General features: G+C 31.8%; 1 protein-coding gene across 5 annotated transcripts in view; it reads right to left on the reverse strand.

The window, feature by feature from the left end:
- LOC114328055 (neuropeptide F receptor) overlaps nucleotides 1–20548 on the reverse strand; it is a 1158133-nt gene that overhangs the window by 68413 nt on the left and 1069172 nt on the right. For all 5 annotated transcript variants that reach the window (XM_050653552.1, XM_050653550.1, XM_050653551.1 and 2 more), the window contains one exon: nucleotides 11672–11929. In XM_050653552.1, coding sequence (XP_050509509.1) covers nucleotides 11672–11929 — 258 coding nt within the window. The remainder of the gene's footprint in view (nucleotides 1–11671; nucleotides 11930–20548) is intronic.

Consider the following 20548-nt stretch of genomic DNA (forward strand, 5'->3'; position numbering starts at 1 on the left):
TCCTTGCTTTATTTTTAAGCTTTTCTAATTAATGTTAACTACCATATGTTTTGGACAGAACGCCCTGTGTTACGCATAGCTCTATAGCTATGTCCCTCTGAGAACATTACTTTCCCCGTTGTAACTTCTGTAACCCCACATGAGGCACAAGTTACTTTATTAAATTTTGTTCAATTTGCAACTCAAGCCAATAACCTATACCGTATCGAGCTCTACTATCTGATTGTCTTATCGATTTGTTTATTTTCAATAAAAACCTTTATTCTTCGCAACAATAGCAAGTTTTTTCAAAAGAAGTAAATATTGCTTTGAAATACATGGTGATTCCATACATATAAGTTTAGTTTGTGTGTAGTATTAATGCTTATCATAAAAACTCTCTTTGCACCTGTTTGGTTTATTAGTATTTGTTTGATTTAAATAAAAGTAAACTCTGCTGTATTACAATATCATATTAAACCTTATCACAAAACATTGCCAAACTGCAAACCTAGGTGTTATACCTACAATATTCATTTAAAAAGGTCAGAAAACTGTGACAATCCTTGAACATCAAAGCGAATTAAACTTGATATTATTTATATATCTATTGCTTATTTGAACAGCTGCCGTAAATCCCTTTTTTATAATTGCACGACATTCAGAGCGCCTGAATGTGTTTAATCATTTGGTCACGTAAACGTTTACAACAAAAAACAAATTCGTCACGTACATCAAATTAAATATACTTTTACTACCATCTCCTTTTCCAGGGTTGCACGAGGATATATTTTTTTGTTGCCATGTTAAAATTTATCATGCTTACAGGGCTCATTTCCATGAAGTCTGTAATGGTTGAAATATTTTAGTTACAAAAAAATGTACTATACCTATACTTCTTCTTCTTCGTGTTGTGTAGACATGCCTGTCTGTTTTTTTAATGAGCCCCCAGTAAGTTGTAAAAATTTGTCTGTAAGAGTTGTCTTGAAGTTGTCTGTAAAAACATTTGGACGTTGAGAGGTGACTCAAATTTTTTTGCAGAAATTGCTTGAAAATAACTCAAATAATAATACTTGAGTTATCCTCGCTCTCAAAAAGGTCCGGAACATAGTTTAAATAAGCAAAATGTCAAAAAATGAAGGAAAAATTCGATTTTTTTCTTCGTTTTTTGATTATAACTTTAACCTTCGGATAACCAAGCGGGGGAAATTGTGACCCCAGCGTATGTTTTTCTTTAATAAATTCAAAAGTATTTTCAATTTTTAACTCATTATTTTTTATTTGACTTTAATATCATTCTAGATATCCTCATATTTTGAAATAAAAAAAATTTCCTATATTTTACGAATAAAAAACATATTCTGAAGTTGATGTTTAGTAAAATAGCGTCTATTATGTGTAATTCCAAGTAGTTTTACGCTAATGACGTCGACTTTGCAAAGTAACAAGACACTTACTCAACATACACACTACACCTGACACTAATAATACTCATGTTGTGACTGGCTGAATGACATAAAGTCCATGCCATAAAAAAAAATTTAAAAAAAAATTCATTTTTTTGTTAATTGTCATTTTTGACATTTTTGACCTGGGTCATTTTCCCCCCTTGGTCATCCGTGTAACAAAAAAAGGTTGGTCATCGGAAGGTTAAAAGTGTTAATTTCCGAGAAAAGTTTTACTGACATAAAAGTTGCGCAATTAAATTTCGTACAATATAGAAATGGTTAAAAATTTAAAAAATAATCACCCTTGTTGCAAAATAGCAATAATTGCGAAAAAACCATACAAAAACAAGTATTCGCCTTTTACGTTTTTCAACCATTTGTGCTAAACTTAGGACTTTCATATTTCACCCAGAAAAACTTTATGATACATTAAAACAATACTGTAAATTTCATTAACATTGGTTTAACAGATTTTGCAAAATAAATTTTGCAATCGAGCTATCGCAAAAAAAATCATTTTTTCAAAATATTACAGGACTGAAAATAAAGCAGATAGCAAGTTGAATTATTTTGCGTATAGAAGTGTACTGTACCTTTTATTTGCAATTTGCAAAATTAAAATCGATTAACTACGACGGCGTCAGGAATTTTTTAAATAAACATTAATTATTGGTGCTACGCGCAGGACAGCGGATAGTTTGCTCTGATTGGGCATTCCAATAACCTTTGATAATGATTGATACATTTTAATTTTTATAACATTTCAAAATAAATAAATAAATTTGTTTATTGCAAAATAAAAACACATTCTCTATCCTTTGAAATAACACTTTTTGTAGCAAAAATTTTTCTTTGTTCATATATTTTAACTTGGCGAATAAAAGTTTATTATTTTTAAACATATGCAATTGTTTAAACAATATTTCACAAACAATAATAAAATTAGTTTGATTTTTGTGGAATTAAAATATTAAAATACAACAAAATATAGAGTAAGAAAATAATATATTAGATAAAGATTGGAAGAAATTTTGGTGGAAATCAACTTGTGTGAATAGAACACAGGTGCCTTGCGCGTAGCACCAAAAATTAATGTTTGTTTAAAAAATTTCCTGACACCGTGGTAATTAATCGATTTTAATTTTGCAAACTGCAAATGAAAGGCATAGTACATTTCTATAAGCAAAAAAATTCAACTTGCTATATGCTTTATTTTCAGTCTTGCAACAATTAAAAAAAGAATGAATTTTTTTTGCGAAAGCTGGATTGCAAAATTTATTTTGCAAAATCTATGGAACCGATCTTAATGAAATTTACAGTGTTGTTTTAGTATATCATAAAGTTTTTCTGGGAAAAATATAAAGGTCCTAAGGGTAGCACAAATGGTAGAGAAACGTAAAATGCAAACACTTGTTTTTGTATGGTTTTTTCACAATTCTTGCTATTTTGCAACAAGGGTGAATATTTTTTAAATTTTTAACCAATTCTATATTGTAGGAAATTTAATTACGCAACTTTTATGTCAGTGCAAATTTTCTTAGACATGAATAGTTTTAAAGTTATAATCAAAAAACCAATAAAAAAAATCGAATTTTTCCTTCATATTTTGATATTTTGATTATTTAAACAATGTTCTGGACCATTTTGAGTGGGAGGATAACTCAAATATTATTATTTGAGTTATTTTCAAGCAATTTCTGCAAAAAAATTTGAGTTACCTCTCAACGTCCATCTCAAAACAGATGCGCCCAGGACTATTATACGGTAGTTCCATTCTACTATTCTGTTTTTACCCCATGATTAATCTTTTCCACCTTTATTTTCCACCTTGTATCTCCGTCGTATATATGTACTTATGGCTCTGTCTCATAGAGTTTTATTATCGACGTTTCGAAGGCTTTTCATCTCTATTGTTAACGGCTTAATGACATGAATATTTCAGGACGTTGACTCTCACATGCGGTATGTCATACCGTTGCCTTTTCTCCTTTGCTTTTAATATGAATTTATCTCATGTCTGTATTTCGACGCTGCCAATCCAAAACGACATAAACGACATTAACTTGATGTTTCAGGAAACACAAAAAACTGGGGATTTTTTTTTCTAATTTTAATATTATATTAACATTAATGTGGCTTAAGATACTGTGTGAAATAAATTAAAAACTAAAAAAGGAAGCTTATGCCAAATGAAAATATAACACTGGTGAATATCCCAAACGTACCTCTGGCGTTTATGTCGATCGCATAGCTGTAACGTTAGCCAATATTGCACTTAAAAGGGATATATGCCATAAATGAAAAAAAGACGAGAATTAAAAATTGTCGTTAATGCCAACAAAGGAAATTATAAAACTGTGATATCTTTGACAGCTTTTATTTTTAATTAATCAAAAATACGTTCTAAGTTTCTTATCGGGATTTTCTCCAGTTTATCAGAATCATCAGTTTCTGAATCGACGGACACTTATTTATAATCACTGTCACATTCAATATATGGATCAACATCCTTATTGGTTTCCTTGCTTGCATTTACTTATCCTGATTAATTATACTTGTATCCCAAACATTATCTGCAGCTAAGTTAAAACATGTGAGATCATGGATAAATGATATTTTCTTCTTCTACTATAGCGTTTGCTTGTTCTTCAAAGATAATAATAGCATTGCTAAAAGCTTCTGTAATATAAACATCATAAAGGTTACAAACTTTTACGGAGAATATAGAAGTAGGTATTATTGCCAATACAATTATTGTCAGTCTGTAGGGTTTAAATTCTCTAGTTTCTCGACGTTTATCACAATTAAAATTACAACGATTCTTATCATTTTGTGCTGCTATATATTTTTCTTTGGTAACGACATTATTTTCTTACTACTTCTGCTATTCATCTGCAACAAAAAAATGGCGTAAGCGGCAAAAATCGATCGCCGTTTTTAGCTATCTAAAAACCATTTGAACTGTGGTGTAATACATAAAAAGAATCGTTCAGCACACTAGTACACACTTACAAAAGAAAATTTGAAAATATGTAATCATTTTTTATGTGTGCAATTTTTAAATATGAAACCTGCATAATAGATGGCACTTGTGTCAACCACGGTGTAAATATTTGATTTTGGCACAAACACATCGTAAGTTTTTGAAGAAATTCGGTATGTTTACGCTTTAAAAATCGATACAAATTGAAAATATAGCGGATGTAAGTAAAATCATGTTACTGGTGTATAAAAATAATTGTAATAATATATACCTATCTTTACTAGTAATACTTGGCCGAACTATACACAATGTTATCCTTACCGGCGCTTGGCGGTTATGTCAATCAGTGTCCACACACGTGACTAAATTGGCGTTTATAAAAATTTTAAACCAATATTACAGTTAATGTACTTTGTGTGTGGTTATGCCGCTTTGACTGTCTGATGGGGCTATTAAAATCCTAGTTTTTTGGTGCAGCTAAATAAAAAGTGGCCATTTTGGCGTTTATGCCGTTTTGGCTTGGCAACGTCGATTTGTTGTTTACATCAACTACAGAATAATTCTTTACACCGCTGTAGAATAAAATACTGCTCCAAATAAAATAAACTTTTTTTTAAGAAAATTATGAACTTATGGATAATATTAAAAAAATTGTAGAGGTTCTTACAAAATGCTTTATAAGCTGAATTACAAAAAAATTTAAATGCTTGTAACTAGAAAATAGTAAAATAATGTTAATAGCAATGTGTCTTTTCCATTTCTTTCTATTCTTGCACTGAATTTTCCAGTCTTTAACATTCATTGCTATATCTTCTTTTACATCATTCAGGGTATACGCTCTGAGCTTCGCTGGTGTCGCTCCTAGCGGATTACTAATGCAACTTTCACCGGTAATTTTTAAATTTATTATTTAATTGTTATCGTTTAATATTTACAACGCAAAAAGTAATTAAATGGTAATCGATTTTTTTAAGATTTTGCTAATCATTTTGACGTTCTATTGATGAAATATTAATTTCTTACTTCAGATACTTTCACAATTATCGTGCAGATGGCGCTAAGATTAATAGATTCATTTATAATTACATATTACGGAACATTAAAAAACTTAAATTCAGTATTTAACCTTTAACCCTCTAGCAGGCAAAACTGAAATAATAGAGATAGAAAGTTGGGAATTTTTCTCTAGGCAATTATTGGTAAAAGAAACTAAAAAAAGCAATAAAAGAGGTAAAAAAGTTTATTGGCTCACTTTCTTGGTAAAAAAAGGTGAAGCGTTCTTTAAAGAACACTTGCCGGATTAAGCATGAAATAGTTGGTTGGTGAAGCGTTCTTTAAAGAACACTTGCCGGATTAAGCAAAAAAAAGTTGGTTTCAGTAATAATATACGTTTTATTATATAGGCAAGCGTTCTTCAAAGAACGCTTCACTTTGTCAAACATTTTTTACAACTGTTTTTTTCTGTAATCAAACTAATAATCCCTTTCTAAAATAAAAAAACAAAAAGAAGTTCACTATTTTTTTCCTTGAACCGGCAAGCGTTCTTCAAAGAACGCTTCACTTTATCAAACATATTTTACAACTGTTTCTTTCTGTAATCAAACTATTCTCCTTTTCATGAACATTTTTCAGTGCGTCACAAATTATAGAAAAAAAGGTAAGTCCGTGATAATACACATTTATGACATTTATTCTAACGTGACATTTTAGTTAAATCTGACAGTTGTCAAATTTTATTTTCAATTTGGAATAAAACCAAATCAATTGTGTCTATTGCATTTATAAAATGGTATTTTCTTTCATTTGTATAGTCTTATAAATTGTACAGATTATATTGATAATATTATTATTTTATTTAATAAATAATTCTTTTTTGATTATGGCGCCATCTATCGACAACTAGAATAATCACCGAACTAGAATAATTACCGAAGTATTCCCAGACGTGCCTTTTTTTCTGTCACATACAATTTAATGCGTTAGAGAGAAATCGAAAAACTGTGACGCACTGAAAGATGATCATGAGAAAAAGAATACTAATTTTTATTGATAAAAGACATTTATGTTACTTACTAAAAAAATTCCCAAGTTGATTGGATATTCATAATACAAATTATATTTGATACAGCACGTGGTCGTTTCGACAAATAATTATCGATGCGTCTATACTGACTTTTTAAACAATATTGAAAGCAGCGTGCAAACCAAATTTTGGATTGCATTAATCTTTTCAGCAAATGTTAAACACCTGTTGACGGACGGAACGGCACAGGTTTAAACGATAATAATATTCAGGTATAGGTTTTGCAGATTTCCAAAGACGAGTTCTTTAAATAACGCTTGCCGCTTAGAGGGTTAACTACCCGCGCATCAAGTTATAACATAACTACACGCGTGGCGTACTTTATACGCCACAAGAAAATACACTTAAAAACAGCGGATTTGTCTTTTTTTTTGAAAAAATACACTTAGTTGTTTGTTATAAACCTTATTCGGCATCAGTGGATACTTAAAGTTCCTTCACAGTAAGCCAATTGGGATTTACGAGTATAACTGGAATCATGAAATAACTGGATTCCATGATAAATAAAATTACTAATAAAAAATTTTCGAAATGTGATTTTTTACAGGAGAAAAAGTATTGTTTATAAAGAAAAATATATTTTGTGCCATAATGACTAAAAAACAATTGAAATATATACTTATATTACTACTTATATTAATATAATCTTGCCGTATATTGTCCACCACCGGAAACAACAAATAATAAACTGTAAATTGCGATCTTTCCAGAAAGCCGATTTTAACGAAATTAAACCAAATTGTAAAGCACATTCCAGTGATAGGTTAGAGAGATAAACAAGGTCAAAAATTAAATTTTTAAATATATTTGCAGTAGAATTCTTATATCTGGCGTACAAAGTACGCCAGCGCGTGTAGTTAAAGGTTAAAACGTAAGGTAAAAATATATACCACAGCTTTGACCAACTAATATTTTTTATAATTAATGTTTTTAATTTTAATTTTAAATTAATCACTTTGACATTTATATCAAATTTCCAATAAAAGTTTACAAACTTGTCACCACTGGCGCTCGCGAATTTTTAAATATCCCCTCTACGTACGAGCTCACAGCGTATAAATGGCTGCGTTCTCCAGAAATAATCGGTTCAAGTTTCAACTGAACAGCTGTGTTTTAGCGCTTTGTAACGTTACAAACGTCACATCTTTGATATTTTGTTTTTAAATAATTATTTTACCTTATTTTCTTTAATATTTCATTAATAATTATCTTCTTCTAATTGGTTTACCCATTTTCCCCTTTAAAAATCGGTTGGCGCTCTCTTTTATTACCCTCTTTTATTATCTTCTATTTACTATATCTCTTTTTATTTAAATCATCATCTGAACATACTGAACGTACCTCGTATACATTCTTACTCCGTAAGTATCTGTCTCAATACGGAACATGCTGCTACTTCATAGTACTTGGTTGTCATTTTAAATGTTGTTTTCAATGACAGTGTCACTTCATTGACTTGACCCCCTACTCCCTGACATACACTGGAAGGGAAAAATGAATCCTTAAAAAGGCATGTAATTCCAAAATTAGATCATTTTATTTCAACAAATCATCTTCCTCTTGGGTTTTCTGGGAATAAAATCACTGTCCTCCCTCCGGGAGCTGCAAGCATCCTCAAATCGCCGGCGATAGAACAACGAGGACCATGTCATCAGGGCTGCAACCGCATCACCAAGACTGCAACGACCAACATCCGTAGGCCTGGCGGCCTAGAACATCCACGTCTCCAGAGCCAGTTGCAGAACCAGCAGCAGTACCATTCGACATCAAGAAGATACCATCAGCTACCAAAAGCCATAAGTATAATCCAAAATTGTTAGTTTTGGCAAGAATTTAAATACACTTGTTAATGCAATTTACTAAATCATTTTATTTATTATATCTTTATGAACAATAAACATGATTAGTTAAAAACTATGTTTTGTTTGCTTCCATTCCAATTTTCAGAGTTCATTCTAAGGTTAGGACAAGACGAACACACACCTGAGTGACTGAGCTAAGCTAAGGGTGTAACGATGGCTATCTTGGTTAGTTGAGGTAATATTTTCGAATATTGTTTCAATTAGCTAGGGTAGTCCATCGCTTTTTCGTTCCATCGCTTTTTCGTAAAACTACGTTCAGTCTGGTGAATAGTATTTTTCCGTTTGACACTTTGATAGGTGGTTTTGTTTTGTGTTCTCGCATGTTTTATGAATTATGAACTTAACCTAAAACGAGATTCGTTGTTTTTGTTTATTTTTATATCGTGCTATCGTTCAACGATAACTTGGACGTGTCTTACACAAATTTAATTCAAAAATGGATAATATAACTACCTTTATTGTTGTTTGATAATGAAATGAACAAGAAATAATTTTTAGTGCTGCTGGCTGTGCTGGATTTGGCACAACTATTGGATGATGATGAAGTATTCCCACCATAAATAAATAATAATTGTCACGAGAAATATGAATTATGTTGAAAAAATTGTTCCTATTCCTCAACACACAGATTTACAATTTCTTGAGCGTATACAATTATGTATCTCCTAAGTTTCAATTACTTTATAATTAAAACCATTGTAAAAGTAAATATTTTCAAATCAGCGCGCCATTACAATATATTTCTTAAACACGTTCAATGTTGAAGCGATGCAAATACTACGTTGAATAAAATGGCGACCGCTTCGTCAACACGTTGAAGTTTAGCCTAAATTGACATGACGTTCACCCGAAAAATCTTAAACAGTTTCAAAGCGCTGACATAGCGCACCGGTCTGATGAACGCACCCGATGACATAGAGGAGTAATTCACCGAATCCAAAATAGAATTTTGAACGCCACGGTATTAGCTATAATCCGTAGAGGATTAATCATCATAAAATATTAAAATCCCTAGGGATTAACTACGTAGATATGGTTTTAAATAAGAATTTGAGTCTATTACACAAATCTTATTCTTCTTAAGGTAACTATCTTCTACCTATCTTTTTCTACCTGGCAACTAATATGGCTACATATTACTTTATTTTCTTCGGATCTAAACAGTCCAGTAGTAGATGCTGAAAAATACTTTCTGAGTCAGGAAATTTAGGACAAGAAGTCTACCCAGATATCTACTGACATGTACATAATCAGACAATCATAAGACTACATAATCGGTCAATACCTACGGAGAAGATGCCATAAATAATAAAGGTGAATGACTGGTCATGATTTAAATGAACAAAATGATTTTTTAAAAAGCCTAAATGGATTCTTTGACAACAAACAACCTTTTGTTGGAACAAAGAAATTGAAAAGATTATAGAAGAAAACATTTCAAAATAAAAAAGATATTTAAATACATACTAAAACAAAAGATGATCAAATTAACTGTAAAGAATCTCAAGCAAAAGAAAAATAAGGTTAACTAAGAGGACGAACGAGATACGAGAAATTAATTGAAGAGACCAGATACACTAAGATACACCATTTATTTTATCCAAAAATATCCTTCGCCTATACGAATATCTAGATGTCTCAGATATTAAAAATATATAATATATTATTACTCTGGGCTAATTAGCAAAGTACAAGGAAAAGTTATTTACCACCAATTTTATTGCTGGAATCGAATCTTATTATTGTATGTATTAATAATATAGGTATGCAAAGTCCGCAGATAGTGTGCTACTCTTTTTATAAACAAAATGGCGCCCGAAAATCGTGTTTTTTTTTCAATTTTTGCTCTATAACTCCAAAGATTTTAACTTTACACCAAAAACACCCAAATAAAAATTCACCGCAATCAAATTCTGCATAGAGATGTGTTGCAATTAAATCGTAAAAACGGCATTCGAAAATCAGCGGCAGGACGCTTCTTTTAAAAGAAGAAACGTTTAATTATTACGAGTGGTTCCTGAGATACAACCGGTCAAAGTTGACCGGAATTTACGGCAAAGATATAAACAATAGGATCATAGTTTTCAAACCATCACCTTTTTATTTTTGTACTCTTTCTCCACACCAATTTTCATATCTTTAAAATACTTATCACATATATTATTATAACAAAAACTATCAATAATACGTGTGAAAATTGCCAAAAATAGCAAAATTACAATCAAAAATTAGGTTGAAGAAAATGTAACCCTCAAAGTTCAAAATCGGTATACGTTAAAAAAATGCATTTTCTCGGCTTCCCATGGAGCAATTTCCTTCATTCTTTTTTTGTTCCTAAGAACTCGAGTAGAGCCATCGAACTAATGCATTATTAAATGTCAAACTTGCTTTTGTTTTGTTATAATAGATTAATTTATTTATAAGAACATAAAACTACATATTTTTTCCAGTTGTAGGCTTTTTTTTAGATAAACTTACTACAAGTGTACCTTTTAAAGTTAAAAATATAAATATTCTCATTTGAAAGCTGTATAATTATTTAAACAATTTTTATGTAAACAAATTAAAATTTTGTGTTATAATAAATAAATTAATTTATTATAACCAAACAAAAGCAAGTTTGACATTTAATAATACGTTAGTTCGATGGCTCTACTCGAGTTACTTGGGAACAAAAAAAGAATGAAGGAAATTGCTCCATGGAAAGCCGAGAAAATGCATTTTCTTAACGTATACCGATTTTGAACTTTGAGTGTTACATTTTCGCCAACCTAATTTTTGATTGGAATTTTGCTAGTTTTGGCAATTTTCACACGTATTATCGATAGTTTTTATTATAATAATATATAAGTATTTTAAAGATATGAAAATTGGTGTGGAGAAAGAGTACAAGAATAAAAAGGTGATGGTTTGAAACCTATGATCCTATTGTTTATATCTTTGCCGTAAATTCCGGTCAATTTCGACCGGTTGTATCTCAGGAACCACTCGTAATAATTAAAAGTTTTTTCCTTTAAAAGAAGCGTCCTGCCGCTAGTTTTCGAATACCGTTTTTACAATTTAATTTAGTTTAATATTTCCCGAGATAATCTATTTGTTTATAAGCCAAAAAATTGTTTACTATAACACTAAAAAACAAAGTAAAACGCCTATTATATTGGTAGCCTCTGTGGCATTTTGAGAATGAGATAGTCTGTGTGTGACCGATTTTCGACGTCAAGTTTTACTGAAAACATTATATTTTGAAATTTTTTACCGATAAATATTTTAATAACATTTTATATCATGTTATAATAAATACAGAAAAACTACTTACCGATACAATAATAATTGGCAGTGTGTACTGGAAAATTAACGAAAATATCGAGTAGTACGCTCTGCCGTGTTCTACTGGCCAATTTTCTATACAAAAGTTGATGTTTAAACATTCCGACTCCATTGGGACGGTATGATGTACAAGGTGTCTTACAACGAATAGAGGCATTGCAAGCAATAATGCCACCACCCATATTAGGAGAAGAATAAGCGTAGCTCCAAACTGTTGTAAACTCTCCTTGGTTGGATAGACGATAACCTGTAATGAAAAGTTTTGCTAATAAATAAATTAATCTACAGGGTGATTGATTAGTAGGGTAAAGCTCAATAGCTCCGCTATAGTAATAGATAGCAATAGAAGTTAATAACAAAAATTTTAGCCACCTTTGAGCCTCACATTATAAAATTAGTTAAAATGTTACAGGGTGTTCGATAGCACAGTGGCAGACCTAAGTTGTTTTTTTTTTAAATGGAACACCCTATATTTTATTTTATATTCGCAATCCTGTTAACTTCTCCATCACAAAAATATAAAGGTTTGTAATGTTATACAGGGTATTTACAAAGTTATAACCAATTTTGTATGAAAATCGTAACAAGTTCAACTCCCTGTGTAATTAAAAATAAGCACAACAGCAATGGTTTATTAATGCCATATTTTTTATTTGTGGTCAAAATTTTAAGAATTATTGATATTGCTAATTTTCTTTATATCAAATACAGGGTGAGTCAAGACGCAAGTACATTATTTTCTCAGTAATGTTAAATGGAACACCCTGTATTTTATATCATTATTGAAAAGTAACATTAACGTAATTTAATTTTTATATAATATTCCCTATGCCCAAATTTATTAGTTTTCGAGATATTTTCATTTTACCGAGCAAATTATTTTAGGTGTTTAAGTTTATCTAAATTTTAAGTAAGCCATGACTGAATTGACAATTGAAGATTACCGATTATCAATCCAGTAATCAAAGTAACACTGTAGCAAATAAAGAAATAAAAATAATTTATTAGTAATACATTTTACAAACAAAAACACAACCACTACATGCAACATTTTTGAAACAATTAAAAACTATTTTTTATCTAAATGCAACAAATAAACAAAGAAAATTAATAATAAATTTTACAAAAAAACACACAAACACAAAATACAATATTTTGTGAAGACAATTAAACACTACTTTTTTAACTAAATATAACAATGTAACAAATAAAGAACAAAACATAATTTATCAGTAATACATTTTGCAAAAAAACATGTTTGAAAAAATTAGAAGCTACTTTTAATAAAATATTTTTAATATTTAATTACATAAGGTGTTCAAAATTATCTCCTAACACATTTAGTACGCCTAAAAACGATCATTGAATGAGCTACTTACTCTACGTAGCTTTTATAAATTAACACATCGAAATACACTTTGTATTCTATTTTTCATCTCATCTCTTGTTGTTGGAGGTGTTTTATAACCTTCATTATTAAACTTCATTAAAAAAAATCAGTCCAGTTTATTAAATTCTGGTGATTTGGGTGGCCACGCTACTGGTCCATTGAAAAATGAAAATATCTCGAAAACTAATAAATTTAGACATAGGGAATATTATCTAAAAATTAAAGTACGGTAGTGGTACTTCTCAATAGTGATATAAAATACAGGGTGTTCCATTTAAAATTACTGAGAAAATAATTACTTGCGTTTTGACTCACCTTGTATTTGATATAAAGAAAATTAGCAATATCGACCATTCTTGAAAATTTTGACAATACGCTAAAGAATATGGCATTACTAAACCATTGTTGTTTTGCTTATTTTTATTTATACAGGGAGTTAAATTTGTTACGTTTTTCATATAAAATTGGTTATAACTTTGTAAATACCCTGTATAACATAGCAAACCTTTATATTTTTGTGATGGAGAAGTTAACAGGATTTTGAATTTAAAATAAAATATAGGGTGTTTCGTTTAAAAAAAAAACAAAAGTTTGATCTGCCACTGTGTTATAGAACACCCTGTAACATTCTAACTAATTTTGTAATGTGAAGCTCAAAGGTGGCTAAAATTTTTGTTATTAACTTTTATTGCTATCTATTACTCTAGCGGAGCTATTGAGCTTTACCCTACTAATCTATCACGCTGTATAGGAATTAAAGGCAGATATCGAGCATCTAGTTTTATTAAATCTTGCCCAAATATACTTTCGCTAACTTAGCATCATCAGGGGCATTTCGTGAAATTAATAAGATTTTTAAAATAGGAAGATTAAGGAAAGAAATTTTTAAAATTTTCAGCTAATAAATAACATATAACAACACTGGACAAAGGAAAAACAGATCAAAATTAATTAAAATTATGCCGGGTGCTACATCTTCAATTAAGTCAAAATGTGGGAACCTACATTTTGGTTCCTACATGTATATTCCTCCATTTCCTTTGGAGTATTCTATTGCAATTGGATTACTGGAAAAGTCTCAGACTTATTTAAGAGGAAACAGTAGCGATCAACAGGTTGCCAAAACGCGTTCCAAGATTGCGGCTGTAATTTTGAATATTTTTTCGAGATATTTGGCACACATACTTGTAATATAATAAAGAATGGCGGTACAGAGCCCAATTTGAAAAATATATTAATATGTGGAAATTACTCTGTAATTAAATACAATATTAAAAAAACGAGCCTGTACCGCCATTAAGAAGAACAAAAAATACACTTTCTTCAAATAAACTTTTTTATCCGATGTCTAGATTTTGTGTCATTTTGGAACTACTAAATTTTTTTATTTCATTAGTAGTTCCAAAATGACACAAAATCTAGGCATCTGATAAAAAAGTTTATTTGAAGAAAGTGTATTTTTTTGTTCTTCTTAATGGCGGTACAGGCTCGTTTTTTTATTATTGTATTTAATTACAGAGTAATTTCCACATATTAATATATTTTTCAAATTGGGCTCTGTACCGCCATTCTTTATTATATTACAAGTACGTGTGCCAAATATCTCGAAAAAATATTCAAAATTACAGCCGCAATCTTGGAACGCGTTTTGGCAACCTGTTGATCGCTACTGTATCACCTTAATGACACAGGTGTGTCCTATTCGAAGTAGTCGATCAGTAGATTTCTCTTTCTTGTTCACTAGTAGCTTTATGAAGCAGAAAATAAGGTATTTAGTGATTTAGTCTGTTGTGGTTTCCTATTATACAGTCACTATACAGAAATGCAGTTCAGATCATTGTCATCATTACTTTTTTGTGTACAGTTGAATGTAAATTTTGCTTATTTTTGAATTTTCACTGAATCAAATAGTGGTAGTATACTGTGTAGTATTTTTCAGTTTATACACACGTGCGCGTATTCTCAAACAGCGAAGCTCCGAAGTGTTTAATTTTTGATGTACTACATAGTAAAGACCATTTTATAATCGATAAATATTCCAAAACAAACGGAGCAAAAATATACCAAAGTAAATAATTTTGATTACTATGCACAAATATAGGTTATCTAGCTTGTATAAATATATTGTGTAGGTACTGTCAACCCGGCATTGGTCGCTAGGTAGGTTTGTACGCGAGTGGTCGCGCGTGAGATTTTCTCTCACATATCCAACTTTTGCCTTTCTTTACAAAATTTTACAAAAAAGATGAGGTTTCATTAACTTTAAAGCCAGTTGCTTTAAACAACACGACGTTTTTCTGTTTTATTATTATTATCTTTATATAAAATATGACAGTTAATGCCGCCAATATTTTTAACATTGAAAAAGATGGTAAGTGACCATCTACAACTAACCCGTGAAACAGAATATAGGGTTTTCATATCATTGACCATATCCACGGCGCCATCGATTACATGGCCGCACATCAAAGAAACATGAAACGTAAATTACGTTTCATGGAAATAAAACACTACTAAATAAATAAACGTCCGGACATTTATGAAACTCTCCGAAAATAAAAATGTTTTATGAGCATGAATCACACTCGTTTCATTGGTAGGCGGACTTCAAGATTTGTTTAGCCGTGTTTTATTTTCATGAAACGTGTTTTACGTTTCATGTTTCATGTTTTACGTTTCATGTTTCGTTGTTGTGCGGCTTGCCTTATAGAATATTATTTCAAGTTTTAAGTGGAAAAATAAAATTAATTTTTATACACAGTTGGTGGCGCCGGTGGTTGCTTGACGGGAGAATCTCTCACGGCGCGTATAATTTCCTAGAAAAAAGCTTGTGCGCAATTTTCTGAAACCATGAGAGAAAATCTCATATAGCGACCACTGCCGGGTTAATCGTATTTAACCTGCATAGTACCATGGAGTCACTAGAGACTCCATGCGAAACTTGAACGTGTTTTGCTCCTGAAATTATTTTACTGAAATTCTAAAAAAATTGGTTTTTCCTATTATCTTGTCTTCTATGTTTACTTTATTTTTTTTTAGTTCCATGACCGTTATCAATCGTTGGCTATCATGTTGGCTACCATATTCGCTATCGTGACTTTATTGACAGCAGATCTGAATAACGGTTTAGTCGATTTTCCATACCTAAGATTTTTCAGCCAAGATGTTCTTCTTCTATCAGGACCACATTTACCTTGGATCTTTCCCTGAATGATATCAGATGTAAAAGATCATATTTTTCAGGTTGTCTTATAATGTGACTGAGGTATTCCAGCTTGCGTCTCTTTATTATATTGACCAGTTGTGTTTTTTAGTTCAGCCGTCTAAAGACCTCCTCATTTCGAACCCTGTCGACTAGGGATGGGAAAAACCTACCGGTTTAAACTTAAAACCGGTTTTTTACTTCGCAATAACCGGTTTTACCGGTTGTTTTTGTCCCGGTTATAAACGGTTTTTTCTTTTTAAAGTAAAAACCGGTTATTAGGTTTTTACGGTGATTAGGATTAGGGTAAGTATTATTTTGGATCCCAATCATAATTATTATTCTCAAGTAATTATTCCAAACAAAACCATAATTCAAATTTTATCAAAACATCATCTATTTTTCACACTTAACACTTGACATTGAAAGTGGGTGAATGACTTTTTCTGATTACCAAAAATAATGCTCTGACTATGAATATCGAATTACTGATTACGAATAAGAATCTCCAAGAATTTCGCTACGTTTTCAAAACGATACACTCATAGAGGAAGTATTAAATGAGTTAAAATGTACCTATTCTAAAAATATACAAACGTGCTAAAAGTAATACAGACATGTTCTTTCGACTTTCGATAGTATGTACTAATTTTGATCATATTGATATCGAGTCTAATGGAGTATCGCAAACTAAAGTGTATTGTAAATGCAACTTTGTAACCTATTGGATTAAAAAAACCGAAAACCGGTTTTTCCAAAAACCGGTTTTTTTGGCCGGTTATAACCGCCAGGTTAAACCGCAAGCAAAAAAACCGGTATAACCGAAAACCGGTGTTTTGTCAAAAACCGCCATCCCTACTGTCGACCCAGTTTATTTTTAGTAGTCATCTATAATATACCCAAACCGTTCTCAAATGCTGTAAACCGTTTAGGCATAGCCTCGGTTAGAGTCCACGCTTTTACTCCATACAGTAGGACAGGAAAGATATAGCAATATGTCATTCTAACTCGAAGATTAATACTAAGATCGTGACTGCAAAGTACAATTTTCATTTTTACGCATGGAGTTCGGACTTGTTCTATTCAGCTTTTAATTTCTGCGGTGGGATCCCTACTCTGTCCAGTGTGGAATTTCTGACTTTTATACCGTCATCCTGTATATAATTTTGCCTCTTAGCCTCGCCGCTCTCGATCTCCACTATCGCAAAAAGAATCTATTATTGTTTAATACATTCTTGTTGACAACCTGTGTCAAAATCTCAGCGGAATCGGACTAGTAGTTTTGTTTTCACAGCGTGTGTAAGTGAGAGTGTTTGAGGATTTTGGGGGTAATAAAATAAGGTGCACTTAAAATAAAAAGGGCAATATCGATCGGTGATTTGAATCTTGTTTTTGAAAGGGAAATCGCGCAGCGAGATCAAAAAGCGCTTGAATGCCGTGTACGGTAACTCTTCTTCGATGGCGAACGTCAAAAATTGGTTCAATGAGTTTTAACCTCATCATAAACGAAATAATATAAAAAGTAAGAACAAAAAAGGATACCAAATGGGAGAAAAACAATTTAAAATAATCTGCTATGCGGACGATGCAATACTAATCTCTCAAAGTGAAGATGATTTACAACGTATGCTGCACCAATTCAACACAACCGCCAGAAAATTTAACATGTTAATTTCCCCACAAAAGACAAAATGCATGGTTATAACAGCAGATTCAATAAGATGTAAACTGGAGCTGGATGGTCAGATAATAGAACAAGTTATGGAGTTTAAATAGCTAGGGATCACACTATCTAGCTACAGAAGGCTCGAAACAGAAGTGAATAGAGCAAACAGAGCCGCAGGTTGTCGGAATGACACGATTTGGAGAAATAAAAATATCGGAAAAGAAATGAAAGGCAAAATTTACAATTTACATCAGAGAAATATTAACATACGCGGCAGAAACACGACCCGACACAGAGAGGACAAAAAGATTGCTCGAAACAGCGGAGATGAAAACCCTTCGAAAAATTGATGGTAAGACTCTATGGGACAGAGCTAGAAGTACAGATCTACGACGGAGATACAAGGTATATAACATTAATAACTACAGAAGGTAGTAAGAAACAGAAGAATAGAATGGAATGACCACATAAGCCGAATGACAACAAATAGGATAGCCAGAACAGCGAGAGACGGTTCCCCAATAGGAAGACGATCAGTGGGAAGACCACGAAAACGATGGAACGACAACTTACTAGAGGCACATTGAAAAAACAGACAGAGTTATGTCTATACAAAAAGAAGAATAAAGAAGGAAAGTTTTAGCAGAGTAGCACGTCCGTTTTTTGATGTCATGAACAGGTGCCCCAAAAACGGCTACCACGGAGGATAACGTGAAAAAAATTCACGATCTCGTATTTTCAGACCAGCTACTGAAGATGTGCGAGATAGTTGAGACAGAAAGCATCTCAAAAGATCGCGTGCGTCATATTCTGCGTGAAATTTTGGACATGAGAGAGCTGTAGGCGCGATGGGTGCCGCATTTGCTAACTCGGGACTTTAGGCGCAACTATGAGACCACTTCAGAGCAGTGTTTGGGACTATTTGAACGTAATGCGAAGGATTTTTTATATTATTATTTCATAACCGTTGACGAAACATAAATGCATTAGTACAAACCACAGACTAAGGAAACGAAACAGTTGACGTCACCCTGTGAACCTCGTCCAAAGAAGGCGAACGCAGTCCTTCAACTGCAAAGGTGATGGTCACCGTTTACTGGGATTTGCAACGTTTGATTTATATCAACTTTCCAGAAAAGGACAAACCGGTCACATGACTTTACTATGCCGAATTATTGGGCCATTCGAAGCCAAATTGCAGAATAACAGCTCCAATTGGCGAAGAAAAAATACTTTTCCACCACAACGCACAGGCTTACATATCCACCGTCGGCATTGCCAAATTTCCATGCTGAAGATCCACCATATTCTCCAGATTTGGATCTGTGCGACTTATTTTTGTTTCAAAACTTGAAAAAGTCGCTCGTTGGGAAGGCATCGTTTTCACGGAAGCATATTTTGCAGACCTCGATAAAACGTATTTTTCAGACGGGTTAAACAAGTTGAATCATCCATCGCTGCATCAAGTGTGTCAAGCAAATATTGAAACTTTTTTAAATAATTCATATTGTCAATTGAAATTGTCAAATTGACGTACATTTCATACCTATTTTCATTTAAGAAGAAAAATTATATATTGCTTCACAATATTGATATGATATGCAAATATTATATAAAGGTAAATTTAATTAATTGTATTTTGCTTGACGTACTGCATTTTAATAACTAATTTTATTTACTACATACAATTGTTGACGATTTAATAACATAACCTAAATCTTATTTTTTCTTCTTATTATTTTTTGGACTATGGATTTGACAATTATCCAGTAACCAGGACCATATGATTGGCCAATATAATTAAAAGTGCGAATAAAAGTTCAGAGCGAAGAAACCAGGTGTCGCTTTTCCGAACTTGCACGGTCCCAATATTTCCATATAAGAAAATACATATATTATTAATTAGTATTTAATTATCAACAATGTTTCCCTAATCTAAGTAATCTACATATTATGTAGGCAATAGGCATTGAAATATTATTAAAAATTGATCGCATACGAACGGACTCAAATATTCACACAATTCAACGACTCAGTCCGCTCCTGACGGAAGCGCATCTCAAAATCGCTGCTTGTCATGCATTTGTCCCGTTCAAAAATTGGTCAGGGTTTAATACCCTCACCCGCTAGTCATGTTCCTTTCACGCGAATTTTGAAATCCTGTGGAAGCGATCGTCCGACCGCCTTCCGATTCCGAAAACGAGATGCGGAGACTGTTACTGCTGCTATAAGGGGTAGGTATTAAGATACAATGGCTTAAAGAAAATTTCGATTTAAATTTTTTGCTTAATATTTTTACTAATATTTTATTTGACATTTTGAGGTTTTTCCTTTTACTGATATTTTATAATACCTACGAAATTTTACAGAAGAAGTCAAGTGACATTGCATTTTGTATAAGACGATTTGATGACTTATGATGATTAAAAAATGAGCTGTTTAAAAATAATTCGGATAAAGCTGAAAATATGGGCTTCGAACCTAAAAGAAAAATAATGATGATTGATAATGTCGCCGAAAGAGAGACCTATCGACGATTATACATCGAAATTTTTGATAACAGTGTAGGAAACAGAGGTTGAACCTTGCAAAATGGACACAAGTCCGG

The sequence above is a fragment of the Diabrotica virgifera genome, chromosome 6 (genome assembly GCF_917563875.1).
Source record: "Diabrotica virgifera virgifera chromosome 6, PGI_DIABVI_V3a".
NCBI lineage: Eukaryota > Metazoa > Arthropoda > Insecta > Coleoptera > Chrysomelidae > Diabrotica > Diabrotica virgifera.